The following is a 26,938-nucleotide window of genomic DNA, read 5'->3' on the forward strand; positions in this document are numbered from 1 at the left end:
CCTGGATTCTCTTCATTTGACTGGACTTCAGCGAGAATGGGAAATTTTCAAATCCTGAATGATCGAAGCAGGTAGAGTCAAATTGTACCGAATCTGGTTTTGCTGCCGTTTTGCTGTACTAGCAGCAAAAGGTGGTATTACATAAAATTCCAACCACAAATCCTTCCCCACTGGAAATGTTCAATAGATATGAACACTTATGCAGGACAATAAATTCTGCTGACTTTGGTAGACCCCTTTTTATATAATATATTTTACTGGTTATGAATTGTTCTAAACTAAAAACATATAAAATGAACATTTCCGAAACTGTATTGATAATACATCTTGAAGCTAAATCTTAAAAACCCAGTGCTAGATTAGCCTAAGCAGCCCAGAGAGGACATATTTCCACTCTGATTTGAAGTTGGCACAATTTAGGAGCTAATCCGTTTTACAAGCTGCTGCTTAACAAACTGCTTTTTGCTTCCGACAGAATTTGCCGAACACCAGCAGAGCCGAGAAATAATCAGCACCGAGCTGACGGCTTCCCTCCGACAGGGTCCGCTTCAGGGCTCTGGTGTTATCACGTCACATAAATCAAAGTACCTTCCACTGCCGTGACTGCTTCTCCCATCTGCAGCCAGCACATCTGGCTGCAGATGGGAGAAACTGCTTCGGCCGGAGCTGCGCACAAATCACAACTCTCGTGGAATGTCATGTCCACGCCGCAGCCAGCCTTCTGCGAGGACAAGACGCAGACGGGTCGAGTAGCGGAGACAGACTGCACGTCAACCTTGCCTTGTGGCTTCTGTCTGACAGATTCTGTCTTCCCTGTTTAGCTAATAAAAGCGGCGGGTGGCTTGAATCAGACTCTCACATAAACACTGAACTCAATTGTGGATGTGCTGTGTAAGCTGTGCTTCAGAAGCACGTACTTATGGCTGACTGGGTTTATTTTTTTTGCCGCTTATCTGAAGAGAGACACTGGTCTGTATTTGCATGAGACGGTGTGTGGCTGTACCATGTGTGGTCAGGCTGGAGAGAATGACAATCCCTCTGGACCATTTAGATTCCAAACTCTCATGTGCAGCATCGACTTGTGTCCACACTGTCACCTTGAACGTTCGCTGAACATCAAAATAAAACACCTTTAACTTTCCAACGGACCTTGTCTGCGAACGTTCAGCCAACATCTGGCCAGCGTCCAGCCAGTGTTCACTGATGATGTTTCATTTTGCCGTTTGCCCGAATGTTGTCTGCAGTCGTTGAAAGTTTGCAGACAACACTTTGCCGAACGTCATAATGGCCTGGATTAATGACGTTGAAGACTACCAAGGCAAATGTATTGATAGAAAAATCACGCTTTATTCTACTATGCATGAATGTACATAGGAGATATCATCAGTAAAACGTTCATCCGAAAAATACTGCTTAAGAGTATCAATTTTAATGCAATAGGTTTTGGAATAAAAAACGCATAAAAATAATGATAAGAGGAAGAAGAAGAAATAACTGAGAAAACGTCAGCATTTTAAAACATCCATTACTTAGATAAATACCATATGATATTTTGAAAAACTTAATGCTGTGACGATACACACGTTTACTGTTGGCTGATCTAAAATAATTTTTTTAAATTGCCAAGAAAGAAAGAAAATCATTCTTATCTACCAATCTGGAAAGAGCTACAGAGCTATTTTTGAAGTTTAGGGGATCCAACAAACCACATTAAGAGCTATTACCAACAAGTGGCTAAAACAGGAACAGTGGAGAAAGATGTGGCAGGTGTCTGAACCACCAAAATTATTCTAAAAATGTATCTTTTTCTAATAATGAAACTCGTTTGATGATCCAAAACGTTTAAGTCTGACAAAAAGATCAAAACAGAGGAAATGTGTAAGGGGGCAAATAACTTTTTCAAGTCAGATTGCATAGAGATCTTTGAGGATTACATTGTATTTAGTTCCATCTCCGTCCATCTTCCTTCCCTGCTGAATAAAGGCATCCCTACACAATGACACTGGTACTTGCATTAATGTTATCCCTTAAACACTGTAAAATAAAGACAATTAAATCTTGAATATACATGGGATGCATTCACAAGCACTGTTTCTGCTGCTTAACAGTAAGGTTAGAGATAATATTTCTGCTTGTGCTACTCATTTTTGTGGACAGGACCTTGAGAAACGGCTCTGTCTTTAAAAATGGGGAGTTTCAAAAAGAACTGATGAGAACATTAAGCCAGACACGGGTTGCCTCCCTGCTTTCACTGCACAAAGGGAGGACGGTTCGATGTTGCTGATAGTGGCATTAAAACTGCATTTCGCTCCACTCCTCAAAGTGATAACCAGGTCGGTCACTCCTCGCCCTCCCTGACTTCTCTCCGTTCTCACCTGCAGAGATGCCCAAGAAAAACATGAGCCAGCAAGGCCTCGCTGTCACATGTGATGATACCGGCACGTACTTCTAGGCACCGTATCTTCTAGGCACCGTATCTTCTTCCGCTACAGAGACAACTTAATGGATACTCATCCATGTGCTCAGGTACTACTGGGCCTCACCTTGACTCCATAGCTACTCTGTAGGCCAGTTAGCTCCCGTCTGACGTCTGTTGATTTAGGAACAAACTTTTCTTTCTCGGTTGACGTCTTTTCAGTCCATGTTGGTGTTAAACTTCCTTATCCATTGACAGCAGCACTTCCGTTTAAGGGTACGCTTCAGCTGCTTGGTTGTTCCTTGTTTTGCAAACGTGCGTCTGCTTTCTGGTGAAATTGATACAGCCATTTAATTTGTACTGTTGGGTCTGCATTTGTCAATAAGTGGTGAGTTCTTGGGTCTTTATGAACGTCACTGGATTTCACAATTTCTCCGGGAATACAATGAAATTAGAAATGTACAGTGTCCACAGCGACTTACAGTAAGTTTATTGGCAAAATCCAAAATGTTCAAGGAGCTAGCTAGATACAAAACAAAATGTAAGGACTGCATTCAATTGTCAGGTGTGGTCTCAGGTATGCCTGCTGCAACAAAGGGCTTCATTGGTTGCATCAGGTGTGCTGAATAAAGAACAATTCAAACAACTGGACAGTTGACAGTAACATCAATTATTTTAGAAACATCGATCAAGAAAATTGTCGAAAGCATTCAGAGATACAGACTTGTACAAAAAGGCAACGGTCAAGGAAAATTATACAATAAGATGGCAAAGACCCTGGACGATTAGATCGGAAGCATATTTTGTAGTTTTAAAGGAACAATGGCTTCACCACCTAAACATGGTAGACAGATGAAGTGTTCTAAAACTTTGAACACTTGCCAGAAAGCAGGTGTTCAAAATCTCTTGCCACAGTAAATTGACCATGACCACTCACCTCACCAAAACCACACAGACTTAACCTGTAACATGTTTTCTTCCAGAATTGTCTTTGATTTAGCTCCATCTATCCACTCCATTCCCAAATCATGCTGAAGAGGTGCCTCCCTACAGCATCATTCAGCATGCGTTAGTGTAGGGGTGAAATGTTAATCTGCAGTGTTCATTTTCTGCCATACACAGTTTATTTTTGTAACTAGGCTTACTGTGGCAATCAAGGCTTTGGACGCCTTTCTTTCAAGAATAACTTTCATGTAGTCTTTTTCTTCTTCACATTGACACAATAAAATCCCAGAAAAATGTAAAAAAAACAAGATGTTAAATTTTTTTTGTTGTTCAAATTTGAAGGTTTATTTGTGAGTTTTTCCAGAGACCTATACTTCTCTGCGTTAAGAGAATAGCCTGGGGACAGAATGCCAACAGACTGGAGCCTCAGAGATCTCATCCGTTTCAATCCCACCGTGGTCTGCCGGTTGCCCAGTCTGACCCGCAGCCTTTCTAATTTGGTGATGAGCTGTAAAGTGACCTGCCTGCCCCGGGTTGCAACAGGAGTGGGATTCCAGGGATGGGTGACACCGTAGAAGGCACACACATACACGCACACGCCTACACACACATACACCACCACCCTTGTCATTCTCTCCCGGTCCTCCCTTGGACCCACGGGGAGACCAAGGCACCTGCTCTCAAGGGCACCCCGACATTATCCCTCTGCACCCATCCAACTTATGGGTAAGGTGAGAAGCCAGGAATAATTGATAATGATGTCAGCAGTGCTGTCTGTTTGGGCAGACCAGGCGACACTTCCTCACCCTCCTGCAGAGGGCTTACTGTCCTGGCACTTCCATTAGCGCTAATTAGTTTGAAGTAGGCCATTCCGTATTTGTCATTGGGCGCGTATACGTTTTTGATCTAGTGAAATCATTTTTATTCCTCTGCTACTTAGGCCTTTGCCGTTTAGTTTGATTGATTTTCTTAGTCTCAAACACTCTGCTTGCTTTTTCGCTCTCCTGCTCAACCACCTGCACTCTTTATTGTTTCATTTTTTGAGGGGAGGTGAAGCAGGGGGGAGTTCAGAGAGATTGACTGACTCTAATCCAAGTCCACAGAAGAGGTTTAAAGCACTCTAGTTTCAGCTAATCTTCCAGCTCGGGCCTAGCCGGGCATGAAAGTCGCTTTTTCCATGATAGGAATGGACAAATAAAGGTTTTTCCCAGCACTCCTATGAAAGAGGTCTGTGTGCTCTGTGGATTAGAGAGCCCAGCGATTTCTGTCTCTGTTTCACAATTAGACTGAAATGGATGATTCCTCAGTCTGTGTTTATTGCAAAAGTTTTTTGGGTTTTTTTTTTTGCAAGACTACAAAATCCTATATTTTGTTATATTACAAGAGCAGGTATGAAAATAGATCTTCTTAATGAAAAATGTGACATGTGTTACTTTGATGCATTCAGAATGAGCTAAAACCAACTTTTTCTTTTATTCTCCAGGCCAGCAAGCCATCAAAATGCCATCAGTCTTTAGATCTCAATAGTGCTGATGAACAAAATTTCATATTTGTTTCTGTTTACTTCTTTCCTTTTCCTCAGTCTTCTAAATGCTATGACCACATGTCTCAACGGTAAATAATCTCAGAATGTAATTGATAAGTGTGGAACAACCCCTCTGAAAGGTTTGAACCAGCCTGGAGCCTTTTGGAAAATGTTTCTAACAGACGCGCACATAAAGACTTGTGTTTTTGACAGTTTTCCTCAGCAAAATAGTTTCACATTGTATTGAGAACATCTGTGACCCTCAATTTTTCTGGTCTTGCCACAGTCAATTTTTCAATAAAATGTTGCTCAGGGTTTTAACTAGGCCATTATTAAACATTAATATTACTTGGGTAAAAAAATGCTAAAGGCTGCAAAAGACTTAAGGCTGAGGAGAGAATCACCTTTCAGCAGGACAACACAACCAGATTCATTATAATGGTAGTTATTTTGAAATAGTCTTCAAGTATAGAGCTAAACCTAACAGAGAATCTGCGACTGTTCATAGAAGTCAAAGTATTATTCACGTATTATTCACGTAAGAGTAATGAGTGAGAGAGAGAGAAAAAAAAAGAGAGACGCGCTCCTGTGTGTGTCTGTTTTTGTGAAAGAGAGAGAGAGAGAGCGCGAGTGAGTGACGTTTCTGATCAGGCACTTACATGGGCAGCTCCTTCTGAAGGGAGGGGTCCTCCTTGAAATTCAGTTTCCCTGGCAACTCTTGACAGCACCGCCGTCTTCCAGACATGGTACTTATTTTCTACACATTTAGTGGGTTGGGTTTCTTTTTTTGCTCTCTAGACTGACAGTGAAAGCAGGCTGACAACAGCCGCCATGTAGCTATACGGTCTGTGCAGTGTTTGTAGTTCTATCTATGGGTTGTTGCTAGTGTTTAGCTAAAGTTAGCCAGTTTGTTGCTCAACTTCTCAGTCTTTCAACCATTAAGAAACTATTGTTTCGTGGATTTGTAAACTGGTTAAGTTCAAAATGAGGTTAATCTTCCGGCTGGAAAATGTCATTGGACATTATTAGAGAAGATGGCATCCAGCTCCGTTCAAAGAACAGATTAGCATGCGTTCATACTGCAATCAGTGCCCAACAGACCTTAACATGGTCTGTACAAATAATGACCAATACTGAGCTACTTTAAAAGCAGACAAATGTCCACGATTACTTGACGATCCTTATTTTAAATCCCAGTGTTTGTTTTTTTTTAGCTTCATGGATGAGACAGACGTGTTAAGAGATCTCAATTCTCTTTTCTATTCATAAATCATTACTTGAGTACATTCTTGCAGAAAAGAAAAATTCCAATGTTGAGAAATATTTATTTTTAACAAAGTCATCATCTGTACAATCTGTTTTATTGATCCATTCAAAACGAATTTAAATGAAGCATTTTTATTAAAACACACTTTACTTTTAAAATTGATCCGAGTATCTAAAAACTTCTAGTTAGTAATCAATGACTTTCTGTTTCTCTGTGGTAAAAATAAAACCTGACACCAACGTCCCTGTTTTTTTTTAATCCACTCATTCGATGATGGTACAGTGACTCATAATTATGTTACCACAGTGAGATGGGAAAATATGTCTAAAGCTTACTGTCAGTTGTCTACACCTGGTATCCGTAAGAACCATTAAAGATCATCAATCTGCCAACTGGCTCCTTGTGAGGCATTTCTGTCCTACCATCATAAATGTAAACATGTGGCGTTTTATGAACATTATACTGTAAGTACTTTAATTGGAACACTGTGACTAAGTTTGAGGTTGTAGGCAGAAAACACAACTGAAGGTTTTGTTGTGGAGACTGATGGAAAAGACAACTGCATAGTTTGGTGGAGGATCTGTGATGCTGTTCTGTTTTTGGTCTTCCAAAGGCACCGGGAACATGCTAGAGTGTATGAAATCAATTACAGTATTTGAAATACCTGATGATTAAAAAAAAATAAAAAAAAATCAAGTATGTCATAAGATGAAGAGATAAAAGAGCTGTGGAGGGTTGTTAAAAAAATAAGTAAAACTCTCACTGAGCGCTGTCCTGTTGCCAAAATCGATTGTTACAAAGTATTAACAGCAAGGGATCCAATAATTGTACCACTGATGACGACTTTATTGAAAACACTTATTTCTCAGCATGGACTCTTGTTCACTACTGAATAAATATACTTAGAATAAAAACAGGATATGTCAACATTTTTCAGCGTTAAATTATTCTGCTCCAATACAAGATGAAGTTGTGTTAAGGCTTTTTATCCAGTTTCAACTGGGGTGTAGTGAGAGTGCACTACTTTGACAGGTGTATTAAATATTTACAAGGTTGAGCTCTGGATGATCTCCACTATGTACTAATAGTTAAACTCTGCCAAAAAAATAATTGTTCTTAGTTTGGTGTGCACCAACTTGCTCATACCTCCCTAAACATGACTGACAGCTGAATCAGTGAGGGGTGTCATGTTTGACATGCTGTAACTCCTGTTTTTTTTTTCCTGCTCTTAATCTCTAGTTGCATTATTGGGATTACAGCACAATAAGCCCTTCCTTGTTTTCATGTGTGAGCTGTATTCACAACCAAATCCACCCCATTTCCAGAAGACCCATCCCACCCAAAAAAAAAATGCGTGGTGATGTACGATGACACTTGAGCTGTCAACCCTCTTGAGTCCCTTTGTGCTGTAGTGCCCAGGTAGATGACCTCGTGGAGGAAATGGCTGATAATGCAAACAGATAAGGCTCCTGGTACCTGTTGACCACAGTCAGAACCTCCTAAATCAGGTCTTCGTGACACGTCGCTCCATCTGCGACTGCCTCAGCGACACCCACAAGGCTTTGAGCCCTTATCTGCCATGGCCCCTGCTTAGCATTCACGCCATTCATGCGAACAATGCTACCGCTTCCCGCTCATTGGATCTGTGACTGACAGTGGGTGTTGGTGCACTTGTGTCTGACTTCAGCCTCTATCTGACACCGGGCTGTTTGTCCAGTCTCGATACCCCCACCAAGACACAATAAAGGGCGTGCCGCTTCCCTTGCTGCTTTTTCCAACTGGACCTCAGTAATGGAGCTTGCTCTCTATTCGGGACATCGGCTTCCTCCTCAGGAGGACTTGCATTAGATGGGGGAGGGTCAGGACAGAAGGGCTGACTAATGGTGAGTTCACCACCTACTGACCAGCCCGTGAGGTAAAAATACCATTATGTTCAGACAGTAAAATGCATGAAAGCAACAGATAAGGGTCCTGAATAGATGAGATACGATGGGTTGGCCAAAGATTAGGCCGTGCATTGAGATTGATCAATGATTTAAAGCGGGGGTGTCCAAACCTTTTGTCACATGGGCCAAAATCAACAAGTCAAAATAACTCATGGGCCAAAAAAAAAAGTAAAAATATTTGGAAACACTGAAATAAAATCAAACAATTAAAGTTGTTTGATTTTTTTTTTTTTGTATAAAAGGAATGTAATTAATTGTAGATCCAAAACTTAAAATGAAAAGAAATTTCTTCTTTTGGGCTTGATTGAACAAATTTATTCAGTTATAAGAAAAAGATTTTAGTCACTTTCTTTCAAAATGCTTGCTATATTTCACCAGGTTTTATAAATTACATCAAATCTCACCTGGGTACAGCAACTTTTCAGTTAAGGTCTCTACATAGACATGGTTCTACTTATGAAAAAGATTGGTTATAAAAAAACAAATGCTCTGTTGTATTTAAATTTGGACATCCCTGATTTAAAGTAATCTAGATCCAGCCTACTGTATTGAAAGGTTTTCTGGTTCAAATTAGGAGTGGCCATTTATTGCGTCATTTCTCATTTATTACAATGTATTTCTTTTAAGAATTTTTGATTTATTGTTGTCATGAAAAGTTCCAATTAATGCTATTTAAAATTCCCTAGAACCGTCAGTATAGTGGGGATTGTTAGTTTTAGTATTTTCTCCACTGTTTGTTCAATGAGAGTACCAATAGAAATCAGTAGAATATGATTAAATGCAATTAGTGTGAACAGTTTAGTGATTAAAAATCACATTTATTTTTGTGACTGGCATCATAAAGAACCGTGTTTTCCAAAAGCAGTATTTGTGTTTGTCAGGCTTTGATCGCTGTGTCATAGTAACAAGTAATAAGTAGTTCTTGTCATTTTTATTGCTATAATAGTACCACAAAACCTAGTGATAAAACTTTTAACTCCATACCGCCCAACCCTAGTTCTAATAAATAACATCTTCCTATAGGAGGTTGCTTACTATTATTTGGTTTTATTCATATTTTTGAAAGTTCACTGACCCAACCAGGGATAGGAACCAGAATAAGTGAAAATAATGTGTTGCATGAATTCATCAGAAAATAACATGCAATTGAATCAAATTATGTGGTAGATTTAAATAGTTTTATGGTTGCTCATTTGTGTAATTCATGAAAATACATGAAAATGTGCCAGTGGCACAATGGGTTTAGTACATGGGTACGAAATGGGTCTTAAGGTACCAAGTGGGGCAAGAAATGAGGGTTTTGATTGGTTAAGCGGTGAATTGAGCTGCTGCTACTTTGTGCTTCATACGGACATCGAACCGTCCAGTCGCTTTCTCTGGCGTCTCTGTGAAATTACTTTACTTTGTCTGAGAAATCGTAGCAGTTTTGAGACCGTAACGTTTTACCGTTGGCCGAGCCACGCCTAACTGGAACTTCTTCACCAGGTGCCGGTTTTGGGTTTTCATCGTTCGGCTCACGTCTCATGCTCGACTGGTCCGATATCGGAGCTCGCATCTCCGGATCCTCCATATTGGCTCCCGTGAAGCGGGCCCATTACAAAGCTCCTATAATACACCCTTGTGATCGGCATGCCCCTCCCTTCCTGCTCGCTCTTATTTATGAATGGTACATCTTATTTTTGACAAAGGGGGAAACTCAGGTGGGTAGCTGCTGCTGGGATCACATGATACTCTGTACAGAGCGAGGAATGTGGACAGGCATCCCTCCCTCGCCTCTAAACTTTGATGCAGAATATCACAACGAATACGCCTGACACATGCTGCGATGAAGATGGGGGGGAGGGGGACTTTTTCTGCAGTCATGGGGGCATGAGGGGGCACAGATAGTGACTGTTTGATCTGGAGGTCGCCAGCCCCCTCGATGGTGTTGAGAGATCCTTGGCGGACGAGGCTGGCTCTTATTTAATAACATGAAGGGGAAGCAGACCTTTCTCTCATAATTAGGCCTAATTACCTGGTAGGTGTGGACAGACAGCCCAAGAAGAGACAAACTGCCTTTATCCACAGTCTTAGAGTCAGATTACCCCCAAGCTGTCTTATCTGTTTGGAGGCCAGCGGGAGCCTTGGTACTCTTCTTCTCGCTGGCTCCTGTATATTAACCAGTCAACCTGATTTATTACAGCCTGGTCTGTGGCACCCGGATTTAATAATGCATCTTCATTACTCTTCTCTGTAAGTCGGAGAACCTTTTCCAGGATGTAAACCGGGCGACGCGTAGTTCTGCTGACCTGTTTTTCCTCTGCAAACCGATGCAGAACGCGTGTGAGAAGGATCCAGTCGGCTGTTTGTAAAAAGTCCCGTCTTCCTCAGCCGAACTGGGAAGCAAAACACGCACACATATGAGATTTCAACAGAAAGAGTTTGACAAACGTCGGCCGGACTGTTTGCTCGGCCACCTCCGTCTGTTGGCGAGCAAGGCTCTAAGGGTTCGTTTGAGTGACATCTCGCCAGTGGTTTGTTTGTTTGCAGTATCTGTGTCTCTTTACTCGAGCCGCCTGCGTGTTTGTGTTTGGGTTTGTGGGCGACTTGCTCGCAGCCACAACAACAGGAGCCATTGTTGGAGGCAGTTTCAGGGACTGGAAATGGCTGATGCCTGGGAAAAAAAAACCAAAAAGAGTGGCAGCACTCCCAGGAGGAGCTTGTGGTTTGGGGGATAAAGTGGCAAACATACTTATATGTTGCTTTGGTTCTAATAGCATCTCAGTAAATATGAGGTTTTCCAAGTTAACGCAAGAGATTAGCCTGTTAGTAGGCATTCAAGAAATCACCCAAGTAAAGTTTTTTTTTTTTTTTTTTAACTATTAGGTGAAAAAGCTACTCAAGTCCAAATTGATTGAAATGCCTGATTTATCTTTAGAAATGGTGTAGTCACAGACATATGAAATATTGTGCAAATACTGGAACTTCTGAATAGTAAAGTGGAAAATAAACAAAGAAATCAATGATGTATTTACCAGACAACCAATTAAGGAACAGAAAACATACATTCCAAAACCTGAACTTTTCATAACGTGAACCTTTTGCACTCATCAACTGGATAATCTGACCCGTCCAATTTTCTTTTTCTTTTTTTTGGGCTCTGATCAATGATTGGCAGGTTTAATACTGAGAAATTGTATAATTTTTTTCCTCATTCAATGAATGCATTAAGACAAAGAACATTCATTTTCTGGCTATAAACACACTAACCAACATCAAGTTTTTTGATTTTATTAAACCTTTTCGAGTTTAATAAAAAAAATAGAGGGATATGTTTTGCAACATAAATGAAGATACACTTTTTTTTGTTCTATTATTTTCAAAACGTCTTTCCCTGGCAGTGAACCTGCAACACATTTTTTGTTATCCTTAGAATTAAAAATAAAATCAGAATTGGTCCAAATCTGAATTGGCAAATAATAATAATAATAATAAAAAAAATTTAAGTAAACCTTAAATTGGTGTTTGCTTGGAAAAGCCTCATTGGTTCTTCTGATAATTTGTACATCATCAAATCTCTTTTTTAAAAACTTGCTTCTACAGATCTTTGAAAGTAGCAAACCAGAACTAAAAAACAGAAACACATTGTTATTAGGTCGTGTTGCTAATAGGAGTTAGTTTGGTCACTGAGCAAATTAAGGAACAAATCCCACTGGATTTTAAATCTGGAAGTGGAACACAGTTACTCTGGGCTTCCAGCTTCTGAATTAGAAGGTTGTTTTTCTGCTTGTTTTAAATGTCTAAACTGTTGAATTTTCTCCCAAGCCTGCCACCGAGGAGCCAGTTCATTTGCTCCTTGCTCCTGGCCTGGGAAGTTGTTTTTTTGACTGACAGCAGGTTATGACAAATGGCTGGAAAGTTTTGCAGCTTTGGGTTTTTTGAGACAATGAGAGGAGCCAGTTTTCTGTTGTTGTTTCTCTGACTCAGAGCTTCATCAAGCTTGCTACAAGAGGACAATAAGAGATGCTTAATCCACCTGTTATCAGGATGAGCCTCCTGCTCAGGAATGCAGCCTTACCCACCTTTCACTAGAGGAACGGCTTAACAGACAACCCCCCCATAACAAAAGCGCAATGATTTTCTTTTCCTTTATACCTTCCCTTTCATATACAACCCCAAAACAAAGTTATTGGTTTCTTTGTAGATGCATATAAACGCAAGCAGTGTCCTGATCAGGTTTTTCCAGACTTGTCTTAGTTTTGGAGTTTTCTTGGAGGCCTAATTACAATTTCAGGAAATTGCACTTCTTGTATTTCTAAGATGTTGTTTTAATTCAACTATTTCATGTAACAAACATTGACGTTGGAATTAAACATGCTGGTTCTTTGGTTGAGAAAGTCATTTTGAATCCAGCAGAAAATGAAGGGAATTAAAGAACATCCATTGCATGACAAAGTTAGTCAAATATACCTTTGTTTGGTATTGTGTTTATATACTGGAAAAATTGTTTGATTTTTCAGTTTTGATTCATTTAGTGATCAAGAAAAAAGTTCAGATCTCCTGATCAACAGGGATGTATACAGGCCAGAAAAGTCTGGAATGTGAAATGTTTCCCTGTAGGTTTACTATCCTGATTTTTAAATAAAAGATTATCTGGACTTATTGTGTGCGGCTATGTGTGATGGATGGATATTTGGATTGTCTAAGTGGAATTTGCCTTGAAAATTGTGTAGGATTCCTAGATATTTGTAAAACTGTCTAACTCTGATCACTGTCTGATTGATTCCATTGATAAATACTAATATCTCAAGCAGTCATAATTTTGTGCATGTGTTACTTTTGGATTTCTAGAATAAAAAAAAATGGAAGGGTGCATTCAATTTAAGTTCATTCAACTACAGGAATACTTTATTCATCCCAAAGAGAAACTAAATATTGTTGTCGTAGCTCGTATCTTTAGGGACATTGTGGATGGTGATGCTGTGGGCAGAAAGGAACTCCAGTAGCAGTCAGTCTTGCAACAAATCTGAAAAGAACTCTGACTGAAGACTGTTACTGTATGAAAGTCTAATGACTATCACGGCATTCTGACAACTCAATATTTGGATAGCGGAGATGATATTCCACAATAAAAGATCCTGGATGTCACCATCATTTGTTAGCAAGAACTTCTAACCCACCTCACTTGCTTTAGCTACTTGGTTTTTTTAAAAAAAATCTTGCCATGATTGCGCATCATAACACCTGTCCAAAATGAAAAATAAAAATATTTCCTGCTGCCCATCATCCAAAACCAGAGGGGAAAAAAATTGTCCAAACGTGCAACGCCTCAACGGCCCCCCAAATAATATGAACAAAAGGCGACAAAAAGAACAAATCAGAACTAACGTAAGAGAACCGTTTACCCGTTCTTGTGGTGCTGGCGAACCAACTGTGTCCTTGTGTGGCTGCGGTCCTTTGAGCTTAATTAGGCGGGCTTGTCGGGGGTCTCTGTCTCTCTGCTTCGCAGGTTGACATGGACAATTTAACCACTAACCTCCTGAAATGAGCTGCTTCTGAATGCCTCAGGCTCCAGTTTCAGTGTCTGCTGATTGCAGGGGGCTACGATGAGTAAAAGTAAACCAGGAAGGCAGATCGTAGAGAAGCTGCTTTTTACCTGCCAAGCACAGCTGAATGCTACATTAAGTTTATGATTTCACATTGTTTCTCGTCTTTCAAAATGTTCCGGAAAACGTCCGGATTGACTGTAGCTGTTCCTGTGCTGACTCACGACGTCAATGAGTTCATTCAGTTGTGATCAGATGCAATATACGCTGGATGGAGTAAGATCTCAAGGAATGCAACCTTTAAAATCCGTGCAACACCTTGATTTTTTTAACAGGTTTTTGTATAAACATTGGATTTAAACAAGAATCACTAAGAGTTCCTCGCATGAGAAGATACCCGAGTTTCACAGAGTCGTTTCCTCCCAGCGTGTCTGTGGTTGATTCGGTTTCCTCGCCTGCCCAGCCAACAACCAACATGAAAAGTCTGAGTTGTTACCTTTGCCTCTGGGACAACGGCTGTTGATCGGGAGAGGAATGACGAACCCCAATCTCTTGTGTGTTTACTGTAATTAAAGTGTCACGACTTTTGATTTATGACGCGTTGAGTAAGAGAGTTGTTATCACATGAAATCATAAAAAAAATGTAGGAGGGTGGTTGTACTTACAGAGAAAGTAGGAAATGAAGACGCTGAGTCCTGTGTTAAACCCAAAGCTTGAAGGCAAAAGGGAGCTAATCTCAGATTGCCTCTGTTCGAGGTTTGTGCAACAACAAAGTCATAGGAGTTTGTTTGTTGATGAAATGACTTGGCTGATCTCAACATTCATCTCTTTGTTAGAGGGCTTTGCAGAAGTTGCAGAAGCACAGTTTTTATCAATCACCAAGCCATGTTTTTAATGGAGTCCAATGTAATTTTATGTTTCAGTGTTTGGCCTGCACTTGATTGGTCGATGTCTCGTCCAGCTCCATGTCCCGTTTATACTTTAAGAGGGGCTGGCGCTCCTCTTAACACCCTCCACTTCAGATGCTCTGGAGGTGACAGCCCCCTGCTGTTTTCTGGGTGAGTCAACTAGGGCTGAAACGATAAATCCGATTAATTGTGATGAATTGATTATTGAGATGATTGTCAACTAATTCAGGAATCCAATCATTAGGTGGAGTATACAGACAGTGAAAAAGGTAATTTGCTGAAAGAGCAACGTATTAAGAACAGCAATTAAAGAACTATTAGATCTATATGCATTTTGCATTTAAGAAAAAAAAACGTATCTAATAATTTATGGGTGGAGCTGTGAGTTGAGTAATATTAAACATTTTTGGTAACACTTTATTTGACGGGTTGTGAATAAGACTGCCATGACACCTGTCATGAACATGACATGTTGCCAATGACAAAATGTCAACGACGGTTGACATTTTGAATAATGTCAACTTTGTATTAAAAGTGTCATGATTTACCGAATGACACTTTATGACAACAGTCATAAATATTCATGAAGACTTATTCATGTTCATGACAGGTGTTATGTCGTGTTTATGATGGTGTCATGACAGTCTTATTCACAACCCGTCAAATAAAGTTACCAAAATTTTTATGTTACACCTCAGTAGATTATTGACTAAACCGCTGTATTTTTTAGAATAATTAAAAAAAAAATCTGGTGTTTGTACATTTGCAGTAGAGACTTTGTAAATCACCAAGTGTTTGCACCATTTTGTAGGTCTGCAAAAGGCGCCGTCCACATCTGGAACCTGAAGAGCCGGAGGGCAGAGCGGGTTCTAGAGGGTCATGGTAGTAATTCAGTCATCTGGGTTAGCACACTGCAGACAGCAGATACTCTCATCAGGTAAGTCTCAAGATGTGCTCCTATTGGTTGGTCTGCAGACACCTGCTGCTGGACCCACCTGCAAAACTTTACCTACGTCATCTCCTATTTCTTTACCACGTTAGGATTAAAGGATTTATTTAGTAAAGCATAGACTACTGTCAATAAATGCTTTTAAATCTCAGAGTGACAATTTAAGCTGACTATACATTTGTGTATGGATCTTAATAAGTATAGCTTCTGTCCCTTTTTCTTCTTCTCTCTGTAAATGGAGCAGTCAGGGACGTGACATGCGGGTCTGTCTGTGGGATCTGACAGAAGGCCGCATCGAGGCGCTGGACTCCGTGTGGACGGGCAGTGTTGGATTCTGTCAGTGCTCCGTGCTGGAAACGAGCCCGTCCAGCTACCTGCTGGCCTTTGCTGGCCCGCAGACCGAAGAGGTGAGAGGTCAAGGCACAAAGGGTATTTCTAAAGGTCGAGGCGGTTAAGTCGACCGCCTTGATTTTACAGCTTTGCTAGCTAATTTTTTTGAATCTGTTATGGGTTAGAGCAAATTTATCGGCAGTTGGCTGCACAACTTTTGGATTTGCCTCTGGTTCACGTCTGTTGCCAACCCAAAGGCTACATGCATTCTGTTTATTACTAGTTTAATAAGCAGTGCACTAGTGCAAAGGAATTGTCAACAGTGTCTTTGTTGACACTGAAATCTAATTTATTTATTTTTGGCTTTTAGTCGGTAATTTGTTAATGGGTAACTGTATGTCTAAGCAAGAGCTGCTTTCTTATTTCTGAATCCACTCAAGGACTGCGAGCGAGTTTGTCAAGACTTAACATGATACATAAACATAAAATCTGCAGCCAAGAACAGTCAAACAGTAACAGTAATCAGAATGACATCATTAGAAAAACAGCAGGGAAGAGCATGAACTTGATACCAAACACAGTGTCATTAATCTGGTGCTTTTATAAATGGATTTGTAGCGTTGTTTTTCCTGGACGGACTGGTTATATCACAATCAACTTTAAGGACAAATGTCGATCTACACTTTTTGAATTGGTTGTAAATTTTCTCTAATCGGCGTCTGATAGTTTATAGTTGATTTGCCTTAAATTGTGTATCTGTGTATCAATGTGTGAAAGTATCTTTAATCTTAAGCTCTTTGAATGGTACGTACTTTTAGAAAAGCGCTACATGTATTCAGTCCTTTCACCATTTTTATACCGACATAAAACATTTATAACTCTTTATAACTTTTGAGGGAAAAAATTAAGTTTTAAAGCGAAAATATTCCTTAATATAATGTTTTGTACTCAAAATATACAGACAGTTCTTCTTCAAATTAAAAATTGTAAAGGCAATGCCAGTAGTGCAACAATCTGAAACTTAACACATTTCAGAAATGTAAAACATTTAATTATCTAAAGGTATGTCACGTTAAGATTTGGCCTGTTTTCCCTCAACTTTATGTGTGTGTGTGTATGTAATGTGAAACAGTTTTACGGTAGTTACGATGTAAAATACTTCAGTCCATGTTCTGACTCTCTTTTTTTTTCAATTAGACAAATATTACATCTTACTGGATTACATCTCAGTCAGCATTTTCATTAGATTTCTAAAAACCAAACAAAATTGTCAAGCATTTTATCATACTTCTCCTCTTTCAGGATTTGATTTGATTTAGTTCTTTTGCAAGAACGAACAATTTTTTTTTTTATTGAAAACTATTGTAATTTTTTTTTTGTCAGTAAAATTATGACTAAATAACTGGCTGTTATTTACAGAAACAGAAACGGCAGCTACAAAAACTGATGCTTAATCCTAAATACAATTTTACACAACTAGTTTCATGGTTTCACGAGTCAAAAATAACCCATTTCGGTCATAGTAAAAGACGAAATGTCATGCAGGGTGGTGGTAGCATCATCCTGGGGGTTTCACTGCAGGTCTGGTGTGAATGAAATAATAAAGGAGAATGTCTACCTCTGAAATTTTTAATTTTCCTCATATTGGAAGAGCTAATAGACTTCTAGAGTGACTTAGACTCCAACCCTATTGAAAATATATGAACAGTGATTGGTTTATGTGATGGAAACCAAACAATTTAAATGAACTCCTTCAATTCATATAAGTTCTTAAACATCCAACCAGAATCACGCCAGAAGCTTGTTGATTGCTACCAAAAGTGTGTGGCTTCTCTGCGATTTACTAAGGGATTGTTATCTAAATAGATTCTCGCCAATGCTGTAAATCTCATATTTTAAGCCAGAAATTGTCAAACAGTAATCAGAATGTTTTCCTTATTAAACCTCTGTGGAAGAATTTAATCTGGACCAGGAGCTAAATGTCGGTCGGTCGGTTGCGGTCGCGGCTGGTGACTTTCCTTTTTATTGAACGCTCTTGTCTAAAGCACCTAATAACCCTCAGCGATCCTTCGAAAGTAAGCTAAATTGTGAGTTTCAGACGGTAACTAATGACGAAATCCGTTTTGATTGATGAAATAATCCAGGCGTCTGCTTTATACATTGAATCCACAGGGAGAAAAAAAAGGGAAAGAAGTTAACTTGGAATGAGATCACACTTCTGTCCGTCTCGTAGTTAATTCACGACGCCCGCGAGCTTGTACGGTTTTTGCGTGGAGCCACTGTCTGAGAGGTGAGACTGGATGGGGAGAAGGCAGCCAGAAGCTCATTCAGCCATCTTTTATTGCCTCCAGATTCATGTTACGCGCAACTTGAAAGGGCCGGGGACGGTCACCTGATCTGGTCAGACGTGCCTCCGCTAACCCCTGGGTCCAGCATGCCCGGCCAGCGGGGCGCCTGTGACTCCCAGCACCTCAATAATGCCATTGTCCCAACAGACACAGACAGAGGCACACCTATTCAGCCATTAAAGGCAGACCAAACGGACTGCGGCCCTCCTGTTTTTTTTTTTTTCTCTCGTCATTTGGCATCTCCACCCCATTCTACAGACATAACGGGCCAAGACAGATGCTTATCATGCATGTGCAAGTAAAACACCCTCATTAACGAATTTCTGCAGAAACAATGCACAGGCTCATGCCAATAAGCACGCACAATGGCGTGATTTACCACATGCAAAAAAAACTCCCCAAAAAAACAGGTCAGTATTTGGATATATGACAAAAAAGCAGACAAAACAAAAAAGTTCCTACTGAGGATTTTTTTCTCTCTCTATTTACTGCTCACATTGACATTCCTGCCAGCAGCAGATAACTGCTGCGGCAGAACCATTAATTAATAGCGTGGGCGTTTTATTTATGGGGCAGTTCGATGCCACACATGAACAGAGATCACCTGAGGCACAGAGGAGTCTTAAAAGCTCCCTTTGTCAGGCACGCAGAGGTAAACATGGAGGACAGATGTGGCCTAGTGATAAAATACAGATCACTCCCTTAAAGGGCTGTTTAACGTGAGGCCTAATGACGATGAATATGCGAATCATCGGCCGGGAGTAAGCCGGAGGAGTTCGTTTTGCCCCTAATGAGGGTACAAACTCGCGCACTTTATCACTCCATCTTTTTTATTAGAAGTTGGTTCCAGCGTGTGCAGGGAAAACAGGGCTCATGTCGCCGGGTAAGGCTGCAGCTGGGTGGGTCATAGACAGCTATGTGCTAGCTGGTGGTGGAATGATCTGCGGAATTCTAAAAAAACAAAAACAACAAACAACAAAAAAACAATAATTATAATGACATGATTCTGGTTGCAGCTGTGATGTTTGAAATCAGCAGGCAGGTTCTAACTTGCAGCTTGTAAACAGATATTGCTCCCGCAAGTGTGCTTCCCCCAAATATGCAGCCTTCTTCCAGTCGTGAAGACAGATTCATTAAGATATATATACAAAAATAATTTGAATTTAATTAGGCTAAATACAGTGCAAATAAAAGGTTTTTATTACCCCTGATTATTTTCATATTTTGCCACGCCACAAACTTCAAAGTAATGCATTCGAAATGTATGCGATAGACTAACACACAATTTAGTATAATTGCGAAGCAGAAGAAAGGTGCATTTTTTTCTCATTTATTTATTTTTCACAAATTTACCATCCCTTATGCTTTAATATTGCTAAATAAAATACAGTGCAATCAATTGTGTTCTGATGTCGGCTTCACTTGTTTTAATAATTTTTTGATATTGATGAAAAAGTAACAGCTTATACGTGAAATAATCTGCCACTTTTTCCTAAATTGTTGGCTTGAAACAAGCTCCTATTTCTTGCTAAAAAGTTACTTCTAAGTAGGCCTGTCGCGATAAACGGTAAATCAATTAATCGTATCGACGTCATTTTAATTATCGGCATTATCGTCTCTTCCGGCCTTTTTCTCTTTCTGTTGATGACACTGAATGAAAAAAGGCTCAACTCCGGTGCTCTCCACTGACCCTCCTTTCTCATTTCCTTAGTGTAAAGCCCAGCGGACACTACGATCTTAGAGCTGTCGGCCGATTGTCGGCCCATTTTCAAAACCTGACAGACCAAACATTAGCCGACAGAAATCCTAGGTATATCGGTTCGTCGGGTTCGTTCCTGCCATGTGGTGTCCAACAATGGGCACAAAATAATGGCTACAAGTCCAGTTAACTAATTTTAAAACCAGGCATTAATCAATGCTTTACTACGATCTACCTGCAATGCATGTGGCTAGTGTCAGCGTAAAGTCCTGACTGAATGAAAATCATTATAACCTATTTACGTCACGTTAACGAAGAACAGCTGAAAAGTTACTGGGTTTATCAACTGCGGTAGTAATTTCGCTCCAACTCCTCCTCTTGTCATTTCTATACTCTTTGCATGTTGAATAAACATTAATGTTGTTTCCACATATCATCTCCAATGTCCGCTGGACTTCGGGTTGCGCCGTGTCAGCTGTTTGGGATTCCCCTCCGTAATTTCCCCTCAGAAAACACAGAGGAGAATCCGCGCTTTCTGATTGGCTACCTGTCACATTCAACAGGCTGCGTTAAGATCCCAGTCGGGGAAAAACCCTGATTTAGATCGGAGCGGCAACGACGATCTACCGTAACACACCACACAATCTTAGAAAGACCAACGTTTTAAGATTGTTGTAAGGGGAGAAATAGGAGCAAAAAATCATGTAGTGTGAACTATTGCATCAGGTAGTCGATGTGCCCATCTTCTCTATTTAAATATAATTATTACTGAAGGTCAACATAATATACAGACTTCATAATCTTTTGGTTGAATGCAGTATTTATTTCCACTTTGGCTATATGTTTAGGTTTTTTTTTCAAGTGCCTTTTTTTGTTAATGGAGACTGAGAATCCATTTTATTTTTGTTTTTGGTTGTTTTGTTTATTTTGTTTATCAGCTCAAGTGTTAAGTGTTCTTTTGAAAATAAAGTGTATCTATCTTTGGCAGGAAATCGCATGCATTATTACGTCATTTTCATTAAATCAGTATAAAAAGGTCTTCAAACAATATTATCGTTTATCGCAATAATTTTTGAGACAATTAATCGTTGAGCAAAATTTGCTATCGTGACAGGCCTACTTCTAAGTTAGCTTTGTCTTATTTCAAGCGCACCAAGATATTTGCACTAGAAACTAGCTCAAAAATATTTGGTAAGATTTTGTTTTTGCAGTGCGATTGTGATTGTTAGTGAGGTGCACCACAAGTCTAGGCTTTTATCCAACACATCATACGAAGTCCCAGACGGTGTTTGCCAGAAGCCATGTAAGGAACACAGAAAACAAGTGGAAGATGGAGCTTTAGTCAAATCTTTTGACCTACACTCGGATTGCAATGTGTGGCAGAAAACACATTAGTGTCATGGTGGAGGCAGCATCATGAAATGACCCAGTCAAAAGTCCAGGCCTAAAGTCAACAAAAAACAAATCTGCAGCTAGGCTTGGAATTTGCTTCTTCTAGACACTCTCTGTCCACCAAAGCATGAACAAAAATATCCGTGTAATTGCAGTGAAAGTTGGTCAACATATGACTCAGGGTTGCTGAACACAACTTCACACCACAAACACCAACCCATACATCTTTAACCTTCTGTGTCACAATTATGCGCCACTGCGTGTTGTTCTAGCTCACTAATATGCGATGAAATGCATGAATGTTTATGTTTTTAACCTGAAAAAACGTGAAAAAGTTTTCACTATTTACTGTGCAGGTTAAAAAGACGTTGAGCTCTAGTGTTAAGCCTGATGCAACAATTTGGTTTAGACTGAAGTATTTAAAGGAGGGGTGTTGTGTATTTTCCAGGCACAAAGTCTCATTATATAACACAACCAAGAAACTATGTCACCTTCAGTTATAATAAATATGCTGTATATATATACACACATATATCAAACAGAAATTAAAATAAATTTTAAGTTGCAGTATGATGCCTTGAAACTGGCCTCTGTCTCTTTAAGAAGCTCCTACTCTTTCACAACAATCATTCTCCATTATCCTGTTTACAACTGGAGTGTTGGACTGAGAAGTAGTTTGCATGGTAATCTCAGCAGTTCCACCAGGTGTTTGCTAACTGCTGCCGCCGCTAATCTGGAGGTGCTTGACTGGAGACTGCACCTCCGAGGTGGACCTTTGTGAAAATAAATATTGCTTTGCGAGCGGGCGTTTAAACACCCTGGAATGGTTGTGATGGGAGATTCAAGGATTTCTCAAACATGCATGAAAGAATCAAAGCAACACTCCAAATATGTTTCTGATGAGGGACTAACATTGTAAGATAAAGCTAAAAAAAAAAAGTCTATCTTACATAATACCAGTTCTTTAAAAAATGCAGCCTTACAGCTTTAGCACACAGGCATGAATCCCAACTCAAACATTTAATCTGTTCTCCACAGATCAAGATTATCGAGATGCCCAGTAAGAACCCGGTCTGCACGCTGACACCAGACACGAAGCTGGGAATGGTCATGTGCGTACAACTGTGGAAGGTAAGCCAGCTCTGGCGCCATCACCCCTTTTCTCTCCTGGTTGTTTAAATCTATATTGAACAAGCTTTCTTTCGATTGCTCCAAATCACACGACTAGCTGCAGTAACAGACAAATCAACAACAACAAAAAGAAAAATCGCACACGCAGGAGACAGTCTGATTTACGGCTCAACGACTCGTCCCGGGCCATTTTTCCATGCACTGCTTCTCAACTGGCAGCCGGCCCCAACACTGTAATTAGAGCGTTTGGAAAGGCCGTGGGTTCACATCCATATATCAGCCTGCAGCTGTATATCCAATCTGATCTGAGCAAAACGTCTTTGTTTTGTTTTGTTTTGTGGACACCGTCGAGCCGTTTTATTTTCCTCTCATTAATGTGATCCTATGATTATTTTCACCGTTAACATTGGCTTTTTTTCCCTTTTTCTTTTTTTGTGTGGCAGTTTTGGGACCGTGGTTAGAGACGCCCTGTTTTTGTGTGCGTTTTATGAGCTTGTTAAAGTTTACAGGCAACAGAAATGAAAACCCTGCTTATTGTGTTTAAAACTACGGCCAGGCAGGCTTCCAGGAGGCCTGCGCCCGGCGCTATTAAAATAATTTGAAAAACAAACAGGTGACGGTCTGTTTCAGAGTGTGTCGACGAGTTTGTTTCCAAAACCTTCTTTGTTTTGCTTTGACTCTGCTTGCTGTGCCTACTTTTCATCTTCTGATTTATGAACCGGTGCTGTCTCCGCGCTGAGTGCCAAGAAACCAAATGATCAATTATAGGATTATAAATGATATAATATCAATGTAATACAGCACAGGCTGTTGCCTGACTTCAAAGCTAAACAGGCTCAGGTGACTGTAAATCATTTTATGGGGATTCCTTAAGAGACAAACACTTACTCCCCTGGTACACTTATTTAGTGGAAAACATATTTTTATGATTGTGTACAGATCGTTCCTTCTCTGTCTAACTCACCCATTTCATAAGTTAAAAGAAAGAAACATCTCTCCACATCAAATGTTTATGAGCTGCCCACTTCTTCCTATAGCCCACAACGCTGGAGGCAGTGGCCCCGCCCACAATGACCTCTTCTCTCCGTCACTCCTCTCATCATTCACCTCTCGCCATTTAATAGTGATGGTCCTTCTTATTTCTAAAAGCAGACTCACCAGTAGATTTGCTGTCAGTCGACAAGACCCTTTATGGAGGTCTTGTCGGCTGACAGAACTCCACAAAACAACAGCAGCATTAAACAACATTATTCTGTTTCACTTTATTATTTTATTCTCTTGAAATAAGTCCGGCTTTAGTTCTGGAGATGCAAAACCTGGCAAAAGTCTTCACAATCCTTGAACTTTTTTCACTTTTTCACTATAAACGTGATTAACAGTGTAGTATAAAATTATATCGTTTTGGGGTTTTTTTTAATTATAGAATATTATATTAGGAGTAGTAATATGATACTACTGCATAATTGTGCACTAAATGCTGAAGGAAAAGGTGTTTTTTCCCATTTTCAAGATTTGCAAAAATCTAAAAGGTGAGCATTTTATTGTATTTTAGCCCCTCCCACCTGCCCAGGGAAATACTTTAATAAATCAAATCTCGCAGCAATTCCTATAATATAAAGTATTTGCTCACATGCAGAGACCAGACACTTACATTTTTGACTGTTTGTTTGCAGGACAATTCAGATCAGTCACACTGGATGCAGATTACATGTCAAATCTTTCCAGAGATTCCCAATTAGATTTAGATTGGACTTTGATTAGGACATTCCAACACAAGACTATGCTTTGATCTAGGGCTACGCTGATAAGTTGGCCCCGATTTTCTTAATTTTGGGAAATCAGCCGATAATTATATGAAAAACTGATATCCAGCAATAGGCCTTTGAAAAAGCCTGTTGCTCTGCTGTGGGAGAGGACAGACAGACAGACAGACAGACAGACAGACAGACAGACAGACAGACAGACAGACCCTTCCACCACATCTGCAAGTCCGTTTGTCAACAGTAGTCTCACCTTAGCAATTTTTAAAAATTATTTCTCAGACAAAAAAATCGTTATTTTTCGCAGGATTTTTGAAGATCAGTGATCGGTATGTAAACCATATGTGGTGGCAAAATGCAGCACCCATGTACATCAACTACTCTCACTGCTATTGATTTACTTTGCTACCTAAAAACCCAATAAGACTCATTAAAGTCTACAAAATGTGAAAGAACTCCAGGGAATGGACTCTTTCTTAAAAATAGAGGTGTATACTGTTCTATCCCTTCCCATCTGACTGGCTTTGATGGAGCGAACAATCGAAAGTGGCTCCACATGTGGCTTTGACTCGCGCGAGGACGCCGGGCACTGGCCGCGGGGACGGTGGTGATGTACGACGTGCGAGGCTTCTGATGTGAGCGGAGGCTGGCTGGGGAAAAAAGGAAATGTTCCTTTACAGATATCCATCACTCTGAGCTCATCACCTCGCTGCCTCGTGGCCATCACATGGTGGCGGGAGCTGAACGACGACCGCAGGAAGCGATTGGTTCCTTATGTGGAAGCAGCTCCTGCCCGAGGCCTGCGCCGCGACATCAACAACTCAGGCTTGTTCATGGGTTACAGTGAACTAGGTTTTCTCTTGGAACTAAAAGAAGAAAAATAAATACATTTCTAGTTTTCCTTAGACAAAATAAAAAATTACCCCATTTATCTTCATATTAGCATATTTTTCAGGTTGGTTTTCTTGAATCCCTTTCTGCAGCCAACCTTTTTATCGCTTTAAAATTTTAAAAATGTTAATGTTGATCTGAACGAAACTCCTTACAAATTATTTTTCATCCAGCTATCCCTTTCCTAGGTGATCAAATTTTTAAAATTTGATCATTACCGAGATCTCTTACCGTACCTCGTATGTTTTATTCGATTTACACCAAGGTTTATCATTTCTTTTTCTTTTTTTTTGTGGTTTTATTCATTTCTACTTTTTAAATCCTGTGAGGTGTAAATAAATAGCCTATCAGAAGTCCCAACAGAGCTGGAGAAGTACAAAATACCTACTGTAATGTTAAATGCTACTATTTACTACCGTAAATAATTTTTTGGAAATGTTTTTCTTTCTTTCTTTCAAATTATGACAACAAAAGAATTCCTCTGCACAGAAAATAGATTAGTGCAAAAACAAAGAAAACTGTAGTTGGCTACAGTATAAGTAAACAAAAAAAGAAATTATTTAGTGACAAACGTATATGTTTATAAGCTGTCGTGTGGTCAAATTTAACATTTAAATAAAGACATTTCAGATGTTTTCTCCTTTTAAGGTGGATGTTGCTCTATAATCTGCACTTCATAAGCAGATAGTCAAATTCACACATTTATTCAGTGTGCAAAAACTTGCCAGTGTGACAGTAAAGTCCAAGCTCCACTAAAGTTTTATAGAAAGCTCTGTGGCACAAAATGTACTGTTTGTTTATTCAATTAACTGAAGGATGCGATTGTTTTCTCAGAGCCATTAAGCAGGGTAAAATGAGAGGGGAAAAAAGAGTCAACAGGAATTAAAAGAAGTTCATCTATCAAGGACTCCTTCCCTGCTAAAACGACTAAAATAGAACCAGAACCAAATACTGTCAGAGAAGAGAACAGCCTCTTTCTCCAGCAGTGTGAGGTGTGTCTGTGTGTGTGTGTGTAACAATATCAGAGGTTTTGAGAGGAGTTCAGGTCCTCAAATAAATAATTTGAAATCTCCCAGAGATTAGCTGCTTCAAAATATTTTTTAAAATACTTTCTTTTTTTTTTTTGGAACGATCCATTAAAACAGTTCTTGAACAGATCTTCAAGATCCAGCTCCCTTCAAACAGCTGTGAATCCCATCTGTTCGCATCACGTAGCAACCTGAATTTACAACGGTAACCAGCCATGACTGGTTTAAAAATGCTCAAAATCCAAATCATTGAACAGGAAGAAAATGTAATTAGATACATTACCTTAAGTGACTTTAATAGTTAGAAGTTAGCAAGTTAGCAACTACCAACTGTAAACATTTTTAAAGTGTCCTACCCAGCACTGGCAGAGACATAATTTGCAGAGAAGCTATGAAAGATCAAAATGATCGCTCTGTATGAAGATATAAGTCAACGGAAGAGAGAAAACAAACTTCCATAGCTTTCTTTAGTGCAGTCGAGACAGTCTTTGGTAATTGAACAAAATGTATAAAAACCCCTAAACGGCAACATTAGAAGAACTGGATGTTCTTTCAAAAATAATGAAAAAAAACCCAACTAAATGGAGGCTGGTCAATGAGGCTTCCAAGAGCCTGACATCAACCCCTGAAAGAGCTGCAGGAATTTCTCAGATGGTGGATGTGTTCTACATGTGTCAGCAGTATCCCGTGTTCTCCATATCTCTGGTGTAAGAGCTGCAAAACAGAATCCTTCACTTCCAAAGAAAATATCTAAGCCTGGATAAAATTTTCTAAAAATTATTATGTTATGGTCTGAAGAAACCAGACTTAAGCTTTTGCACTTCAATTCCGAAAGATATGTTTGGCTCAACCGACCCTGGCCATCACCAAAGACACGT

The 26,938-nt window shown here is 39.7% G+C and overlaps 1 protein-coding gene across 1 annotated transcript in view; it reads left to right on the forward strand.

The window, feature by feature from the left end:
* The first annotated feature begins 5,545 nt into the window (after positions 1 to 5,545).
* Positions 5,546 to 26,938, forward strand: part of gnb1l (guanine nucleotide binding protein (G protein), beta polypeptide 1-like) — a 33,706-nt gene continuing 12,313 nt past the window's right edge. The window contains exons 1-5 of the mRNA XM_028033161.1: positions 5,546 to 5,632; positions 14,548 to 14,682; positions 15,344 to 15,469; positions 15,726 to 15,888; positions 22,289 to 22,381. Coding sequence (XP_027888962.1) covers positions 14,573 to 14,682; positions 15,344 to 15,469; positions 15,726 to 15,888; positions 22,289 to 22,381 — 492 coding nt within the window. The 5' untranslated portion in view covers positions 5,546 to 5,632; positions 14,548 to 14,572. The remainder of the gene's footprint in view (positions 5,633 to 14,547; positions 14,683 to 15,343; positions 15,470 to 15,725; positions 15,889 to 22,288; positions 22,382 to 26,938) is intronic.

Source organism: Xiphophorus couchianus, chromosome 12 (genome assembly GCF_001444195.1).
Source record: "Xiphophorus couchianus chromosome 12, X_couchianus-1.0, whole genome shotgun sequence".
Classification (NCBI taxonomy): Eukaryota; Metazoa; Chordata; class Actinopteri; order Cyprinodontiformes; family Poeciliidae; genus Xiphophorus; species Xiphophorus couchianus.